The sequence below is a fragment of the Beta vulgaris genome, chromosome 1, assembly GCF_026745355.1.
Source record: "Beta vulgaris subsp. vulgaris cultivar EL10 chromosome 1, EL10.2, whole genome shotgun sequence".
NCBI lineage: Eukaryota > Viridiplantae > Streptophyta > Magnoliopsida > Caryophyllales > Amaranthaceae > Beta > Beta vulgaris.
Genome location: NC_079202.1, coordinates 4,730,391 through 4,747,757, shown reverse-complemented (window position 1 = coordinate 4,747,757; position 17,367 = coordinate 4,730,391). Strand labels below are relative to the sequence as shown.

At 36.1% G+C, this 17,367-nt stretch overlaps 1 protein-coding gene across 1 annotated transcript; it reads left to right on the top strand.

Moving 5' to 3' along the window:
- Window positions 1-11,974: 11,974 nt before the first annotated feature.
- Window positions 11,975-12,815, top strand: LOC109136285 (uncharacterized mitochondrial protein AtMg00810-like). Its single transcript, XM_019252234.1, has 3 exons — window positions 11,975-12,121; window positions 12,248-12,394; window positions 12,477-12,815. Exons 1-3 carry the CDS (start codon window positions 11,975-11,977, stop codon window positions 12,813-12,815), a joined length of 633 nt encoding a protein of 210 aa, XP_019107779.1.
- The last annotated feature ends 4,552 nt before the right edge of the window (window positions 12,816-17,367 follow it).

Genomic DNA, 17,367 nt, shown 5'->3' with positions numbered 1-17,367 from the left:
CTCTTAATGGCCGTGACCACTTCTAAGTGGAGGATTGGCCAATAAGTTTGGTAGAACTTAGCCCAAACCTAACACAACCTGGCACTTTTAGGGGGTTGATATCCATAATGGCATTTTTGATTTCTTCAGATAAAACTGGGGTGAGTGAAAAGTTGCAATCTTCATTCGAGACAATTTTAGGTAAGAAAGATAGATCAAGTGTACGCTGTGAACTATGATTACTTCGGAATCTGTTTTTAAAAGTCAAAAAGGACCTGAGTGAGATTATGGTGTGAGTACGCCCATTGTACTAAGTCATTTTTTAGTCTAAAAATGGTTGAATGGGTTATGGTTGCTCTCATTTTATTGTGAAAGAAACGAGATTCTTATCACCTTGAGTTAGCCAAGTCTTTCTTGCAACTTGACCCCAAATTTTCTAGGTGAAAAGGAGTTTCTCCCATTTGGCTATAAGGCGATTGATATGATCTAAAAGAATGTTATTACGCGGTTGGAGACAAAGTTTGTGATGCAACTCTTTTATTTTGTCATCATTTTGAAGTAATATGTTGGCAGTGTGTTTATAATGGTTTCTAGACCATACTTTGAATCCAGTTTTAATTCACATAAGTTTTTGTTGAATGCGGAGGAATCTCGATCCTTAAATTGGTAACAACCAGTTTTTATATAAGATGTAATGTGCAGCCTTGTCCAAAACCCAAAAGTTTTGTAAAGTTCCCATAGAAGATAGAACTTTTTTTGAAATCATTATAAAAAGTTGTACTACAGATGGCTTTGTCAATTCTTTTAACAAAAGAGGTGTTCTCATGAGTTCCTTTCCAATAGAATGATTTTTGAAGACATGGGACATCAATTGCTAAAATTTTATCCCTGAAGAATAGTAGTTGTTGTAGCTATGAGTTTTTGAGGGTTGTATCCCCTAATTTATCTTGAGGAGAGAGCATTTAGTTGAAATCACCAACAATTAACCAAGAGTGACGTAATTGAAGGGAGTAATTAATTAAGTCCGACGAAAAGACATCCTTGTTAGCATTTTGAGCTGGACAATAGATACAAATGATGGAGTACAATTTGTTATTGGGTTTAAAGATAATATCTAGGTGTGCAAAATGATAATTAAGCACTTGATTATGAATTGCAATATTTCGTTGTTCCAATAAACCCAAATTCTCCCTCCTCGGTTGATTTGGTCGATGACTAATTTGTTATGAAAGTGCAAAGATTTTAAGATACGTTGGCTATTTAGCGAGTTAGTGCAAGTTTCTAAAATAAAAATGATGTTCAGTTTGTATTTATCTTTTATATAAATTAATTCGGTAAGAGCCTGGGGTTTTTCTGCCCTTGTATATTCCAGCATAAGACTTTCATTTAAAAAACCTTGTTTTGCAAAAATTGTTAGTTTGGAAGGGACCAGAAGGGGGACGCCTTTTTGGGCTCTTGAAAGACCTGAAACAAGAAACAAACTGGCTAGGGGAAGAAAACTACCCCTCTTAAAAAGCGAGTGGAAGACACTCGGTTCATTAAGGCGAATAAGGCCTAGTCCATATTTGGATTAAAGCCAAAAAATAATGGGAACAACCCATTAAGGTGAGGTCGAAAGTGGCAGCTTGGGGCAGGCCAAAATGGGCCCTCGTTGGAGTTGATGCAGGCTAGCAGAATAAGATTCACAAAAAACAAGGGACCTGAAAGATGAAGTGTACTATCAAGTAATAAATATGTCGATGGAGTAGGAGAAGGTTCAAAAAGCAAAATTTGGTAAAAAAAAAACACCAGCATAGCATTTGTAGCAAAAGACAATTAAGTAGATCAAAATATATAACTACATAATCATAAGCACATGGATTACATAGGTAGGAGTTAATAAACATGATAAGTACTTAAAACAGAAATAGAAATAACTAGGAGAAAGTAAACTAACACTAGTGTAAAAAACAGCTTTTGCTACTTATCAAATGCTTTGGTTGATTAATCAACCCGAGCATTTGTGATACAAATGCTCGTGTGGATTAGTCAACCGGAGCATTTGGTATCAATTGCTCCGGTTGACTAATCAACACAAGCATTTGTGATAAAAATGCTCGGGTTGATCAACGGAGCATTTGGATGTTAGGCGCGAGTTTTTTTCTAATGTTATCAAATATTACACACAGCCGTCCCAAATTAAAGTACGAACTCCTCTCCCTAATAACTCCTAAGTCGCCTCTCCCTCCCAAAGTCCCAAGTCCTTCGCATCCTCCACCACTCAGCCGTCCTCCGTCGTTCCTTCCTCCGCCGGATTTCAACTGGAACTCACTCTTGGTCCTCTCCTTGGAATTCATGTCCAGGTATTTTCGTTCGAAATTTATTGCTGTCTTTTAGGATTTTTTTGGTTTTCTAGATTTGGATATTTTGTTAGGGTTTTTTTATATTTCGTTTAGGGTTTTATTTGAGTCAAAAACTCTATCTCTTACCTCGATTTCCTATCCGGCCACCGCAGCGAGCCACTTTTGTTTCGGTGCTGCTGTTCCGAAGCATGCCAAAACATGGATGTAGTTTCTCAGCCTTCGAACGTTTCAAAGCATCGTCTCTCCGTAATGAGTTCGATACCTGCAACATTCTTCTTTATCAGCTTAAGGTATTTCTTCTACTTTCCACCTTTTTTCACGCTTCAAAACCCTATATCCTTCCATTTCTTTCGTTATTTTTGCGACTTCAGAAAATTATTTTAGTTTTTCGATCGAAATGATTTCCTAGTTTTTACCGTTTATGATGCTTTCTGTTTGTTCAGTTTCATCTATTATTTCATATAACTTTAATACTATTGGACAAGCTCATATATGCATACTCCATATGCTTATGGGCTATGGCTTTTAGATTCTCTCAAGACACTATTTCAAAAGCTTAAAGGGTGAGGAAAAGTGAAACAACGAAGCAGCAAGCTAAGCACAAACTTGTTCCTGTGTCATTGTTCCTGTTTTGTTGTCTGTTCCAGTGATTAAGTTTTTAAAATTCAAAAAATAGGGAAGGAAATTAGAATATTCATAAACCAAGTTAACTCCATTTGTGTTGTAAAATTCTATATACTCCATATGTATGTTCACATGTTTTAGTTGTTTGGTAATTGATCTTTTAGTTGCTTGATACCTTTCCACTTTACAAGATTATTAGAATACGAGTATTGTTAGAGGTGACTGGCTATCTGCTGCTTCTCATAAATAAGGATACCCTGGGAAGTTCTATTGTCCAAGGATGAATAGCATGAATAAACCTGCATATGCTGCTATCTATTCACATTCACCTACAAAACCAGTTCTTATATTTGTTTCATCCCGGCGACAAACAAGGCTAACAGCTTTGGACCTAATTCAGGTATGGAGTATGCTCAAACAGGTTCTTTTTTTTCCTATTTCTCCTTGTTTTGAGTGTATTGCTGCGTATATATTCCTGATTATTTTGTGTAGCTTAGTATGCCGCATATGATGAGCATCCGAGGAAGTTCCTGAGTATATCTGAAGAAGAGTTGCAAATGATTCTTTCCCAGATCACAGATCAGAACCTGAGGCATTTTGCAATTTGGTATTGGTTTGCACCATGCTGGATTGAATGACAAGGATCGATCTGCAGTTGAAGAATTGTTTGGAAACAACAAAATTCAGGTCTGTAAGCTCAAAAGCTTTATTTCATGTGTTTGCAAAATTCTAGTATACTTATTTCGACATGGAACTCGTCCACCTTGCTTTCTCTTTCGATGGTTACCTTGTAGCTTTTCTGAGTTCCATAATGGAGATTTCTATGCTTATTGAATTTAAACATTTTGATAGGTATTGGTGTCAACTAGCACGTTGGCCTGGGGCGTGAACCTTCCTGCACATCTTGTTATTATCAAGGTTAGAAGATATTTCTTTACATTTCCAATCGTATTGTTCGTAAAACTGCCATTACTATTGCGGGAGGGTGTTTGAGGATAACGTAGAGTTTTCTAGATGATAGATTGTCATATATGATGTTATGATTGGTTGCAAACTGGAGCTTTATGTTCTCTTTAGATAATTGAAAATGGGGTAGCCCACCTAAATGATTGGTTGCAAACTGAAGCTCTATGTTCTCTTTAGATAATTGAAATGGGGTAGCCATAATCCCTGCATTGTTACTTCCAAAGATAAATCATCATTAAGCACTCATTTGTATGACTATAAAATAGTCAGGTAATAGATAATATTTGTTCAATAAAAGTGATTTTTAGCAGGTTGAAGAAATGGTTGCTTATGCAATTTAAGGATCTAGAAGTTTAAAATCTTAGCATGACAAGTCACCATCTGTTCAGTTCAGTTTTCTCACATGAGAACATTAAGGGACAAATTCGAGGACTTGATATCAGATGCAAACTTCTCTACTGACGCTAATGAGCCGAGATCCAACTCCATAACATCAATTTTAGCAGTAGGAATTTCTGCAAGTATTTTCTGTTTGAGATTTTTGCCAGCATCCACATTTCTCACAGCCATAACAACATGAGCACCGCGCATGGCAAGTATTTATTCTGTCAAAGCAAATTCCTTCACTATAAGAAAACCGATGGGCCTCTGAAGAAACATTTGACAATCCTTCCTTCTCTATTGCTGACAGTTACTCAAAGGTCAGTTGGAAAAGTGTATAGTTAATCATGGTAATGGATACAGTCAATGCTAGCACTTTGTAAATTAGTATTGTCATATTGTTATGCTTAAGCTCATGTTGCCTGTTTGGCACCTTTGTATCTTAGTCATTATTTTGAATTTGAACTGTTAGCATGAGCCTCAGGGCTTTAACCTTTCTTGCAGTAGCTTAAAGAGAGGAAATGACTAGTTTTGCACGATGTGCAAAAAAAAAATATACAGTTGTTTTTTGTTTCTTCTTTCTAGGTAGCCGTTTTAATTTTTATTAGAAGCACTGTATTTCAAGCCATCATAACCCATAGTAGACCATTGTTCAACCTCTATTTACATTTGGTATTATGGCCAATATACATGTTAGGTTAGTGGTTTGAACATCACTCAAAACATATTGGGAAATATGAAGGAAAATTAACTAGAAAACACACTCAAAACCATCCTTGAATTAACTAGAAAACACACTCAAAACCATCTTGTGAGTGCAGTCACTGGAGAGAACAAAATGCGGATATTATGTGTTGGTCATGGTGGAGGAAGTTTACCATTATTTTTAGCTTCTAAAATTCAAGGTAGCAGGAATATTTCCGTCTTATCTTTGTCCTTGGAATATATTTTGGATTTTTTTTTCTTCTTGAAATGTTCAGACCCCTATGCATTAATATCATATGCACCTACGCATAGACGCCTATAGCTAAGTCCGTGTTTACCTACATGCAAAAGCTGGAATTTGTTGTATTGTATGAGTCATTGGTGCTGGTGAAAAAGTCTTTCTTTGTTCCTATCGCTCAAAAGCTACATTATTTGTATTTCCCTACATGCGAAATCTGGGTTTTATTGTATTTTATAAGCCATTGGTGCTGCCGAAAACGTCTATCAATGTTCCTATGTAATGAGCTCATATTGCTCTGGCACATTAAAGAAGAAGATTAAGAACTAAACTCATATTGGATTGATAATGTGGAAATTGACAGTAAAAATGGAGATAGTAACAAGCTTTTGAGAGTCTTGTTTCTCTCCCAAAACTAAAATACTAAACTCTACAATATTTTCTTCATAATTTCTTCTTTCCTAATCTCCTCTACTTATAGTAGACCTCCCTACTATCTCCTCTAACTAACTAGTTGCCTTCCTCCTGGAGCTAACAAAATAACTAGGGTATATTACCAAAAGTACCCCTGCCCCCTTAGGTTAGGCTAGTCTAATACAATATAATGCACAAATATGATCTAGTGTAGCGAGTCTTGGTTTTTCTTTGCATATTCAATAATCTAAATTTTAGTGTATTATCCTGAGAATTGTCTAACATGTTTTATTAACACTTGCTGCTTTCTTTTTCAATAGGGCAAAATCAGATGTTGCAGAAAACATATGATGGAGGCTCTGGTAAATTCAAAGATTGCATAAGTGAGGCATATGACTGGAAAAGCAGGTCTTGTTTTATCCATTGCACATTGGTGAATATGTGTGTTTGTGTGCGTTTGGTGTGTGTGTTTGTGAATTAGTCATTGGTGAATATATCATTTTTCTCGAGTAACTAAATGGATTTTATTGTCCATGCATTAGATGGTCTAGGAAATGCACTTTATGAACTTGTTTCTTGTGTAAACGATGGGGTAAAGGATACAAATACATCCTTACAGCAATATCTATCCTTTTTTCCTGAAGGAGTTTTTCTATTCTGTGAAACCTCTATTTGTATTATAGTTGCTTTTGTCATCTCTCGATTATGTAATTTAGCACTATAGTATTCACCCTTCATCGCTCTACCTTGTACTGTAAGCCTTGACTGGAATTCTGGAACTGAACATGCTTGTGAAGGATTGATTTGTGTATTCTATAAGGAGTTTGATGTTCTTCCACTATCTGCTTGAGGTTCTATATTTGGATCACATACCTTTAATATATAATTTTGAAGTTATTATGCATTCAATTATCTATTTACAAATACTTCATATATCTTTGTGTACTGCTGGTGGGCTGCGTTAGTGTAATAGTATAGGATGCTAGCTGCATGCATGCTGCCATGCTGGCAGTAGGTGGAACTTTTTTTTACCATTTAAAATACACAAATGCTCCGGTTGTTTGGAAAAACCGAAGCATTTGTGCGCACAAATGCTCCGGTTTTCCTTAAAAACCGGAGCATTTGTGGTATTTTACTCCTCTAAAAAAGCTCAAATGCTCCGGTTTTTGACATAACCGGAGCATTTGAGGAAATAAATGCTCCAGTTATCAACCGGAGCATTTGTAAAATGCTCAAATGCTCGTATGACGTTTGCTACGGGTCAAATACGGAGCATTTGAGGGGTTTTTAACCGGAGCAATTGAGCTTTTTTCCACTAGTGTAAAAAAGTACATAAAATAGGAACATAATAACGTAAACTAAAAGTCCTCATAAGTAACCTAAAAAACTTAGTCCTTAATAGCATGATTAATGATTAGAAGGAGAGAAGGAGTCCTCATAGGTGTCTCTTTTCTGACACTTGAGACAATCTGGTGAGAGCATCACTTCCCCATTAACTGAAGGGGTGGAAGGTTGCCCCTGGTTATCGGTCATGTCTGTATCAAAGCGAACATTAGGATGATGATGAATGACCCTCAAATCTTGGATAAATGCGTCATCAATGTCATCAGTTAAGGGGTCGACATTAAGGATCTCGGAATAATGAATGCGCTGAAATTAAGGGATTTAAACTTTAGCCTATAAAAACTAGAGCAAGAAGACAATACAAATTAAGGTTTGAACAGGATCATTCTTCTTACCTTAAAAAAGAACTTCCAGGGGAATATCTCCCAGCAGGGGCAGATCCAGCGTGGGTTCAACTGAACCCACGAAGATCTAGAGAAAGATAACGAAAATTCGAAATATAAAAACCGCTTATAATAATCCTGCACCGCATTGTATCAACGTTCTGATGCTTGGTTCAATGGTCTATTGAATTGGGCCGCGAATATTCAGCCATTTGAAGAGTCACGATTTGACTCGCACCGAACGCCTTTTCTTTCCTTCTTCCCTATTTTTCTGTTCGTTTTCTTCCTTCTTTTAAATTGCTGGCATAATTTGGACCAATCGGAACTAACATTTACTAAAAATTTTGTTTCTTTATGTAAACTTTTATCCTTTTTGATTCAAAGAGCTCTACTGTTTAATTTTGTTTTAGTTTTATGTTTTATGCAACATTTTCTTCATTTTATTTTGGGAAATAATTACCCGAAACAATCCCAAATTCCTAACTTTTACCAATCTTCTTATAATAATTCCAATTTTTTATTAATTTGGAAAACACCCTAACTTGGAACTATCTTATCGAAATGATATGAATTCCCCATATACTATATACCGAAAATGTATTAGAGACGTTATGAGAACCATTCCAAAAGTTGACAAATAAAATTGGATTAATCACATCAAATTTTTCTTTTCTAATCGTCTTTACATACCAAACTAAAGTATGATTGTAATTCGCTACATTATTACTTTTGTATTTTTTTGCCTTCATATTTTTAGTTTACAAATAGTTAATACCTATGTACTTTGATTTATATTTCTTCCAAAAAAATTGAGGATTTTTTTTTTTGATAATTTAGAATAGACTTTTATTAATTCATATAAAGGATAAAAAACCTCAAAAAAAACTCAACCTAGGTATTCCTCCTCCTCAGAAGAAAACTTTTATAGTGATTACTCGCATCAAGAGGAGAGGAGGTTTCCATCCTTGATAAAAGAAACACATACCACAATACATTGTTTCATCACAAGAACCATGCACGTATAAAAAGAAAAATACACCTGCTAAGACACATCAATAAAAGGCATTGATGCTCCATATGCAGACCATTACATTATACCACATCTAACATACAGAGAATCAAAGAAACCGCCATATGACTCCATTGCATCTAAAAAAGTTGAGGATTTAATTGTTCTTTTGTACATATATATTTTTTAATTCTCAAATAAATGTTATATAATGGCTAATGTATAAAAAAAAAATTAATTTTATATATCTCAAATTTATTCGAAATACTTCGAACCTATGTAGATCAAATTCAATCCGCCACTACTCCAGAATCGACTTTACTTATTTTCCATTTACGCTAGGTGGAGGATGACCCATGTGGAAAACATCCCCCTTGGGATTAAAATCGCAGTAGCACTGTCAAGTGTCAACAGACATACTAACCAAGTTCCGCGCACTTGATTGGTTTCTCTTCAAATACATTAAAGCCTAAAGACCAATAATGTTTTAGATAATTATGATAGATATTATTGTACATATTGAGATGATTTTGTAATCCCCTAATTTAGGAATAGCTTAATTAGTTCCTAATGTATATCCTAGTATTACGTTGATAGTTTGTATATTAACATACCGTGTCAATGAAATGGGGAAAGGAATTATATTCTTATATGGTATCAGATTTTAGGGTTTCTCTTTCCTTCTTTTCTCTTCTTCCGCTGCCCTAGTTTCTTTCTTTTTTATTTTTTCATCAATGGACGACGCCAAGCTTCATCCGGCCTTGATGGTTTCTAATATCAAAAGCAGTATTCCTCTCATTCTTGAGATGGACACGGATCACTATTCGGCTTGGGCCAATTATTCAAACTCCATGCACGATCCCACCACGTGCTTGCCCATATTTTTCCCACGGGCAAGGAGACTGCCCCTTCAACTGATGCTGAGAAACAGTTGTGGTCCATGGACTATTGTCCTTCAATGGATGTACGCGACTATCTCCACTGACTTATTACATACAATCATCGAAGATGATCTCTCGGCCAAGGCCGCATGGGATCGGCTTCGTGATTTGTTTCAAGACAAAAAAAACTCAAGAGTGGTGGCTCTTGAACATGACTTTTCTCACGTCAAGATGCGTGACTTTTCTAGTGCGTCCGCCTACTCTCAATGCCTCAAGACTTTATCTGACCAACTCAAGAGCGTCGGGGCTCCGGTCACCGACAGTCTTCTTGTTCTTCAACTTGTGGCTGGCCTCACAGAGGCACAAAAATGTGGGGACCATTATTCGTCAAAGCAAGCCTCTCTCCTCATTTTCGGAAGCTCGTTCTATGTTATGTCTTGAGGAGAAAGCCTTGGCTGAGATGTCCAATGACTCGCCAGCAGCCATGGTCGCTGCTTCTCAGCGAGATGCTTCTGTCTCTCCTCCTAGTGAGCCTTCGGGTCACTCTCACACTCATAGGGAGAGAAATAATAACCACAGAACTCGTGGTTCTAACGACGGGAAGAAAAATGGTGGAGCCCGTGGGTCTGGCAGTGGCGGCAGCAACCGTCGCGAGGGTGGTCGTGGCTCCGGTGGTGCCCAGCCGACGCAGGTACAATAGTAGTGGCCCAATTCTTGGGCGTGGGGATGGATGCCACAATGGTCTTCTCCCCCGTGTCCTTATCCCACAACCCAGTGGGTCGCCCCAATTTAGGCCCACGCTCAAATGGTATTTTGGGTCAGCATCCTCCCCAAGCTTATGCAGCCGGTCAAAACTTTCCAGCAGCAAGTCCAGTTTCTCAATTTGCTCCAACGGATATTGAGTCTGCATTGCACACCATGACTTTGACTCCACCTAATTGAAATTGGTACATGGATACTGGTGCTACGTCTCCTATGACATCCACTAACGGTAATCTCTCGTCTTATTTTAATTTAAGCAATCATAATTCTGGTATTATTGTTGTAGTGGTCATAAAATTCCAATTTGTGGTTATGATAATGCTACTTTGTCATCTCCGAAACCTCCCTTGTCCTTAAATAATGTCCTAAATGCTCCCAAACTTATTAAAAACTTAATATTTGCTCGTAAGTTTACTACTGATAATTCTGTCACTGTTGAATTTGATCCGTATGGGTTTTATGTGAAGGAATTTCATACGGGAATGACATTAATGAGATGTAACAGTCAGGGTGATATTTATCCATTATCTCCCTCCACCACTCCATCCACTAATCCATCTGCATTTGCTGCTGTTTCTTCACCATTGTGGCATGCTCGTTTAGGCCATCCCGGGGCTTCTATTTTTGATTTTCTCAAAAACAATAAATGCATTGAATGTAATAGTCCTAGCTCATCTACTATTTGTCATTCTTGCGTTCTTGGTAAACATATTAAAATGCCTTTTGCTAGTTCTACTTCTGCCACTTTGTTACCCATTTGACATTGTTCATAGTGATTTGTGGACATCCCCTATTTTGAGTTTTATGGGACATCGATATTATGTTCTTTTCTTGGATGATTTTATGAATTATTTGTGGACTTTTCCTTTGGCTAGAAAATTTGATGTTTACCTAAATTTTTAGCCTTTAGAACCCACATTCATACTCAATTTGAACGTGCTATCAAAAATATCCAATGTGATAATGGGCGGGAATATGATAATGGTCAATTTGGTAAATTTTGTGAGTCAAATGGGATGTCTTTCCGTCTTTCTTATCCTCATACCTCTTCTCAGAATGGGAAAGCTGAAAGAAAAATTCGTTCGATTAACATTCTCATTCGGACTCTTCTTACTCATGCTTCTATTCCTCCATCTTTTTGGCACCATGCCTTGCAAATGGCCACATATCTTCTTAATATCCTACCAAGCAAGTTACTGAGTCACAAATCCCTTCTAGAAGCTCTCTACCACCGCAAACCTTCCTATTCTCATCTACGGGTCTTTGGGTGCTTATGTTATCCCCTCTTTCCATCCACTACCATTCATAAATTACAACCACGGTCTACTCCTTGTGTGTTTTTGGGTTATCCATCCAACCATCATGGCTACAGATGTTTTGATTTATCGTCTAATATAATCATCATTTGACATCATGTGTTGTTTGATGAGTCACAATTTCCTTTCTCTAAAATTCACACACCTACTAACATCACTTATTATTTCCTTGATGATGGAATTTCTCCATACCTCATTCATCACCTCTCTCACTGCCCACAAGAGCAGTCCAGCCACTCAGCTTTCTCTTGGTAGTCCGCATGATGTGGGCCTACGCTCCACTCCTTCTCTTCTTGGGTCATCTGCCTCATCCGTTCCACTCTCCTTTGGACCGCACTTAGCTGACCGTCCTCCCCTCCTCTGGCCCAGCCAACCACACTCCCTAAAAATCCTCCCCCGGCCCAGCTGCCAACACATGCTCAGTCCCTCACTTTGGCCCCATGGCCCAGCTCCAGCCCACCTACTTCTCCACCTTCGGTCCAACAACCAGCCCAACCACACGTGGTTACTCGTAGCCAGCGTGGGGTTTTTAAACCCAAACGACTTTTTAACTTACATACCACTGTTTCTAAATCTCCCCTCCCTCGGAAACCATTGGATGCATTACGTAACCCGAATCGGAAATCGGCCATGGATGACGAATATGATGCTCTTATTAAAAATAGGACGTGGGAGTTAGTTCCTCGTCCACCTAATGTGAATGTTATTCGTTCTATGTGGATTTTTGCTCATAAAGAAAAAGCTAATGGTGATTTTGAGAGGCATAAAGCCCGTATTGTAGGTGATGGAAAAACATAGCAGGTTGGCATTGATTGTGGTGAGACATTCAGTCCGATTGTAAAGCCGGCCACTATCCGCACTATTTTGAGTCTTTCTCTCTCTAAACATTGGCCTATTCATCAGCTTGATGTTAAAAATGCATTTCTTTATGGGGATATTAAGGAGACTGTGTATATGCATCAGCCCATAGGTTATCGGGATCTAACTCATCCGGACTGTGTGCTTGTTGCGCAAGTCCTTATATGGCCTCAAACAAGCTCCGAGATCTTGGTATAAACGCTTTGCTGATTTTGTCTCTTCTATTGGTTTTTCTAACAGCAGGTCTGATAATTCATTGTTTATTTACTGCAAGGATAAAGATATGGCCTATTTGTTACTGTATGTGGATGATATTATTCTCGCTGCTTCTTCAGATGATCTCCGCTGTTCCATTATGACCCTTCTTGGTTCGAAGTTTGTTATGAAGGATTTAGGTCCTTTAAATTATTTTCTTGGAATTGCTGTGACTCGTCACAAGGGTGGCATGTTTCTTTCACAACGTAAATATGCTGAGGAAATTTTTGATCGTGCCGGAATGTCCTCCTACAAGCCATCATCCACCCCGGTTGACACCAAACCAAAAGTCAGTACCTCCACTGGTGAGCTTTATGCTGATCCCACTTATTTCAGGAGCCTTGCTGGTGCTCTGTAGTATCTTACATTCACTCGCCTGAATATCTCCTATGCTGTTCAACAGATATGTCTTCATATGCATGCTCCTCGTGATACCCATATGCTTGCTCTCAAACGGATCATTCTCTATCTCTAGGGTACCGTACCCTTGATCATGGTTCGCATCTCGATCCTTCTTCAGTCACAAATTTGATATCTTATACTAATGCTGATTGGGGGGGTGGGGGGTTGTCCTGATACTCACCGGTCCACATCTGGATATTGTGTATTCTTGGGTGATAACTTGATCTCTTGGTCCTCCAAACGACAACCTACTCTCTCTCACTCTAGTGCGAAAGCTGAATATCGAGGGGTGGCTAATGTCATTTCTGAGTCATGTTGGATACGCAATCTTATCTTAGAACTCCTATGTCATGTCTCTAAAGCTACATTGGTCTACTGTGACAATGTAAGTGCCATCTATCTCTCTGGGAATCCAGTTCAGCACCAGCGCACCAAACACATTGAGATGGACATCCATTTTGTTCGCGAAAGGGTGGCACGTGGTCAGATTCGTGTTCTTCATGTTCCATCCCGATATCAGATAGCCGATATCTTCACCAAAGGTCTGCCACAAGTTCTCTTCGATGATTTTCGGGACAGTCTAAGCATTCATCCTCCTCCCGCTTTGACTGCGGAGGTGTGATAGATATTGTACATATTAAGATGATTTTGTAATCCCCTAATTTAGGAATAGCTTAATTATAATGTATAGCCTAGTATTACGTTGATAGTTTGTATATTAACTTACCGTGTCTATTCTTATAAATTAGATATATAACCCTTAGAGTAAGTCTGTTCATTATTATTATTACTATTATTTTTTAAAAGATTAGTTGATTTACGTTTGATATACTTACAGAGATGACGAGCATTATTGCGTACAATGAACACCCTCGCTTAGTTTTCCTAAGCACCATTTGACAATATAGAGAGATGATACACATAAACTCGGTGTATGTGGGCCACACATACACTTAATGTATGTGTTACTACTAAAATGTATATCTTTTATATGTGTTACTACTAAAATGTATACCGTTATTAAAAAAAATTACAAACTTACAATCATTTGAACCTATTTTGTTATTAACGATATTTGAATTTACATAATACATAGACGATTGAAATACTATAATTTGAATTGAATTTTATTTCATGGTAGGGATGAAAATATAACATTATTTTTCTACAAATAAATCAAATAATTAAAAACGGCTGAAAATTTTAGTAGAAATCAATAGTATAAAAATGATGAAGATTGAAAAAAAATTATAATTCTTTTTTTTAGTTTTAAAAAAAGGATTCACACCAATCTAAATGAAGAAAATTTCATAAAATAGATTTTTTAAACAAAGATAAAGAAAAATTATTAAAAACAAAATTATCTGCCGAAACATTGTAAGTTTGTAATATTTTTTTAGTAATAATATATATTTTAATAGTAACACATACATAAAGTATAAATTTTAGTAGTAAGACTAGTAACACGTACACGGTACACCCAGTATATGTGTAGCCCATATAATATATGTATATCATTTGCGGACAATATATTAAATCACTTACCAACAAAATTTACCAAATCTTTCTTTCTAACGATTTGTTTATTCTCAACTTCCCCAACCCCCATAATGATGAAAAAAATTAACCAGGCTTTTCGTTTTTAGTAGGTTTCTTTCTATATAATTTAGAATACTTAATCTCTTTTGCCTTTTCCTACGTCATTTGCTAGCTTTAACAAAGGATAATCACTCTTGGACGGCTATTAAAGAAAAAAAAAGGGGATCTTAACTGCCAAAAATTAAGCCTAATGAAGTAGATAGATTCTGTTGCATGTCACTTAAAAATTGTGCTCAGTGCTCTTTCCCGGTGAAAAAGCTACTAATATTCTCAAATTGAACTTGCCAGGCTGACAGATGACAAATGCCATATTCTTTATTTACGCCGAAAATTTCAAGGGTGACTATCCAAAAAAGAAAGAGTTACAATTTTTAACGAAAAGCTACAATGGATCGAGGACCATTATACAACAAGATTTTTATATGTTCACAAAAAAAAAACAAGATTTTTATATCATAGAAGTTATAATATTTGATAATAAAAATTCTAATATATACAATAAAAACTAAAAAGTAACATTATTTATAAATATATGTTTTAGAATAATATTCCCTTTTTTCACTTTCGGGCACCACTCATCAATCAAATTTTGACTCTATTCTCTCACCATTGTATGAGAAAAAAACATCGTCAATTTAGATCCATCCATCTTAATCTGAGGATTGGAAATATCAACTTTTTATAATTATCTTTACATATATACACAATTTGAGATATTATTAATCAAATAAACATGTTGGAATACGTGAAAAATCAAATGGTGCAACATTTCAAGGCACACTTGACGATGTGTAACCTAATTTCCTATAAGTGAAAAGTTATAAAAAATTGATATTTTGAAACCAGATGTCGAGTTGAATCTAACAATATCTCACATAACTATATTTACCCTAATGTAAAAATTATAAAATAGGACATATTGCCATTTAGAAGTTCTTTTTTATTTTAATTAGGATCATTAATCCTTTTTCCTTATACGCCCTCCGTTTCATTTTATTTGTTACACTTTGACATTTTACACTATTCACAAATTGCACTTTGACCCTCGTTTGTGATTTATACGTGAATAAAACATAGTCATGTGGGATCTTGTTAGATTCTTCTTAGTATGTATTTTATTAATATGTAATTTTTATAATTTTTACAAATACAAAACTAAAGATATATGTCCTCAAAGTTTTGCATTGACATGCGTGAAAAGTGTAAGCGTGTGGATTAAAATGAAACGAAGGGAGTAATAGGTTATTTCACCATCTCTTTTTTACTGCTCAGTTTTCTCTCTACCTTTTTAAAATTTTCTTTACTTTTACTCTCATTATCTTTACCATTTGTACATTATCTTTAGTTCATGTACAAAAAATAAATGTCCAAATTAAAAATTAAGTTTGTAATTGCTATTTTTATTGTATCTTTTGTTAAAAAAGAGTCACAAAGACTAAAAGACTTCACCATTTTCAGAGGATGAGACTTCTTACTTTTTAATTCCTATATTCCCGTGAATAACGGGTTAACAATCAAAATCAAATCTTAATACCACAAGCTCCATTCATTGAAATTAATTGAATCTGAACCAATTATATATTTATATAAGATTTGTCCCAAATTATTTTTAACTTTCTTTTTTTCGAGAAACTACCTTATAAAAAAATTATTGTCACGAACTACCTTCCTTTTACCATTTTGTTGTTGACAACTACCTTATGCTGGTTTTCGACGTTGACTTTTGTTTTTTTCGGTTTTTAAATGTCACGTTATATCACTTGACCTCTTCAAACCCTTTTTTATTTTTCCCACCCTAATTCCCCCATTTTTCTGTATGCGCACGCTCTCTTTATCATATCTATGTGACATTTTGTACCACCAATCTACCATCAAATTCCTCTTTTATTTTAACTAAAATTGAAACAATCACCCTCCTCAATTTGCATAGGGGTAATTTTGCTTTTTCCCATAGTTTTGAACTGAAAAAATAAAAGTCAATGTCGAAAATCGGCATAAGTCAACTATCAACAATAAAATAGTAAAAATAAGATAGTTTAGGACAACAATTTTTTTATAAGATAATTTTTCGTAAAAACATAAAAGTTAAAAGTAGTGTGGGAAAAAAAATCTTAATTATGGTTAATGTTACCTTTCATGCCTTCCAACCCAAAACGATCCGTACTTGGAAAAGTAGAGACAGAAGCACTGGGAGTCTGGGACCGTGCATGAGGCCCCTCTTTAGTACAACTAAGCAACGTCTTCGTACCTAGACGGCTTACTTCCTCAGTACCGCTACCTTTTTTCTGCCATTCGTTGCAAGTCAAAAGTTAATAAGATTAGATTAGATTATGCTTTAAGGTAGACCAAGAAAAAAAGAAGATTAAAGTAAAACTTTAAGGGTCCCATAATAAACATTCTCAGCTGTCCATCACCTTCTATTTTTCTTTGTTTCTTTTTTCTTTGATTGTTTTAGTTGTCATTTGTCAACAAACATTTCTAAAATGATTGCACAACGAAACTAGCCATGGCTAAAATTCTAGAAACTAGAATTGCAACATGCCATTGATTGTACTATATTTAATTACCGTATAAGTTGTTATATTTTTGGATCCTGCTATTTACCATTTATATTTATTTAAAATTATATATTTTTATACGTATTATGCATTTTATAATCTCAAAATTCTAAAAAATTTAAGAAATCGAACCATATTTTTGGTTCCACCATGATGGAACTGAGTATTTTTTCGGAACCAAAATTTATGTTCAATTTCATGTGAACAATGAATTTTTTTTTAAGAAAAAAACTGTGAAAAAGTAGAGGAAGAAGAGGAAGGAGGGAGACTGGCGGGTGGGGGAGGCTGCGTGTGGGAGTGGCTTGGGTTGCAAGTGGACATTGCGCGGCCTAATGCAGTGCTAGCCTGATT

What these genes read in the sequence shown, in the direction of transcription:
- LOC109136285 (XM_019252234.1), top strand. Translation starts at nt 11,975, where the DNA reads ATGGATGACGAATATGATGCTCTTATTAAAAATAGGACGTGGGAGTTA. An exon ending in AGAGGCATAAAGCCCGTATT is followed by an intron (nt 12,122 to 12,247) that starts GTAGGTGATGGA and finishes CCTATTCATCAG; the next exon opens with CTTGATGTTAAAAATGCATT. An exon ending in AAACAAGCTCCGAGATCTTG is followed by an intron (nt 12,395 to 12,476) that starts GTATAAACGCTT and finishes ATTTACTGCAAG; the next exon opens with GATAAAGATATGGCCTATTT.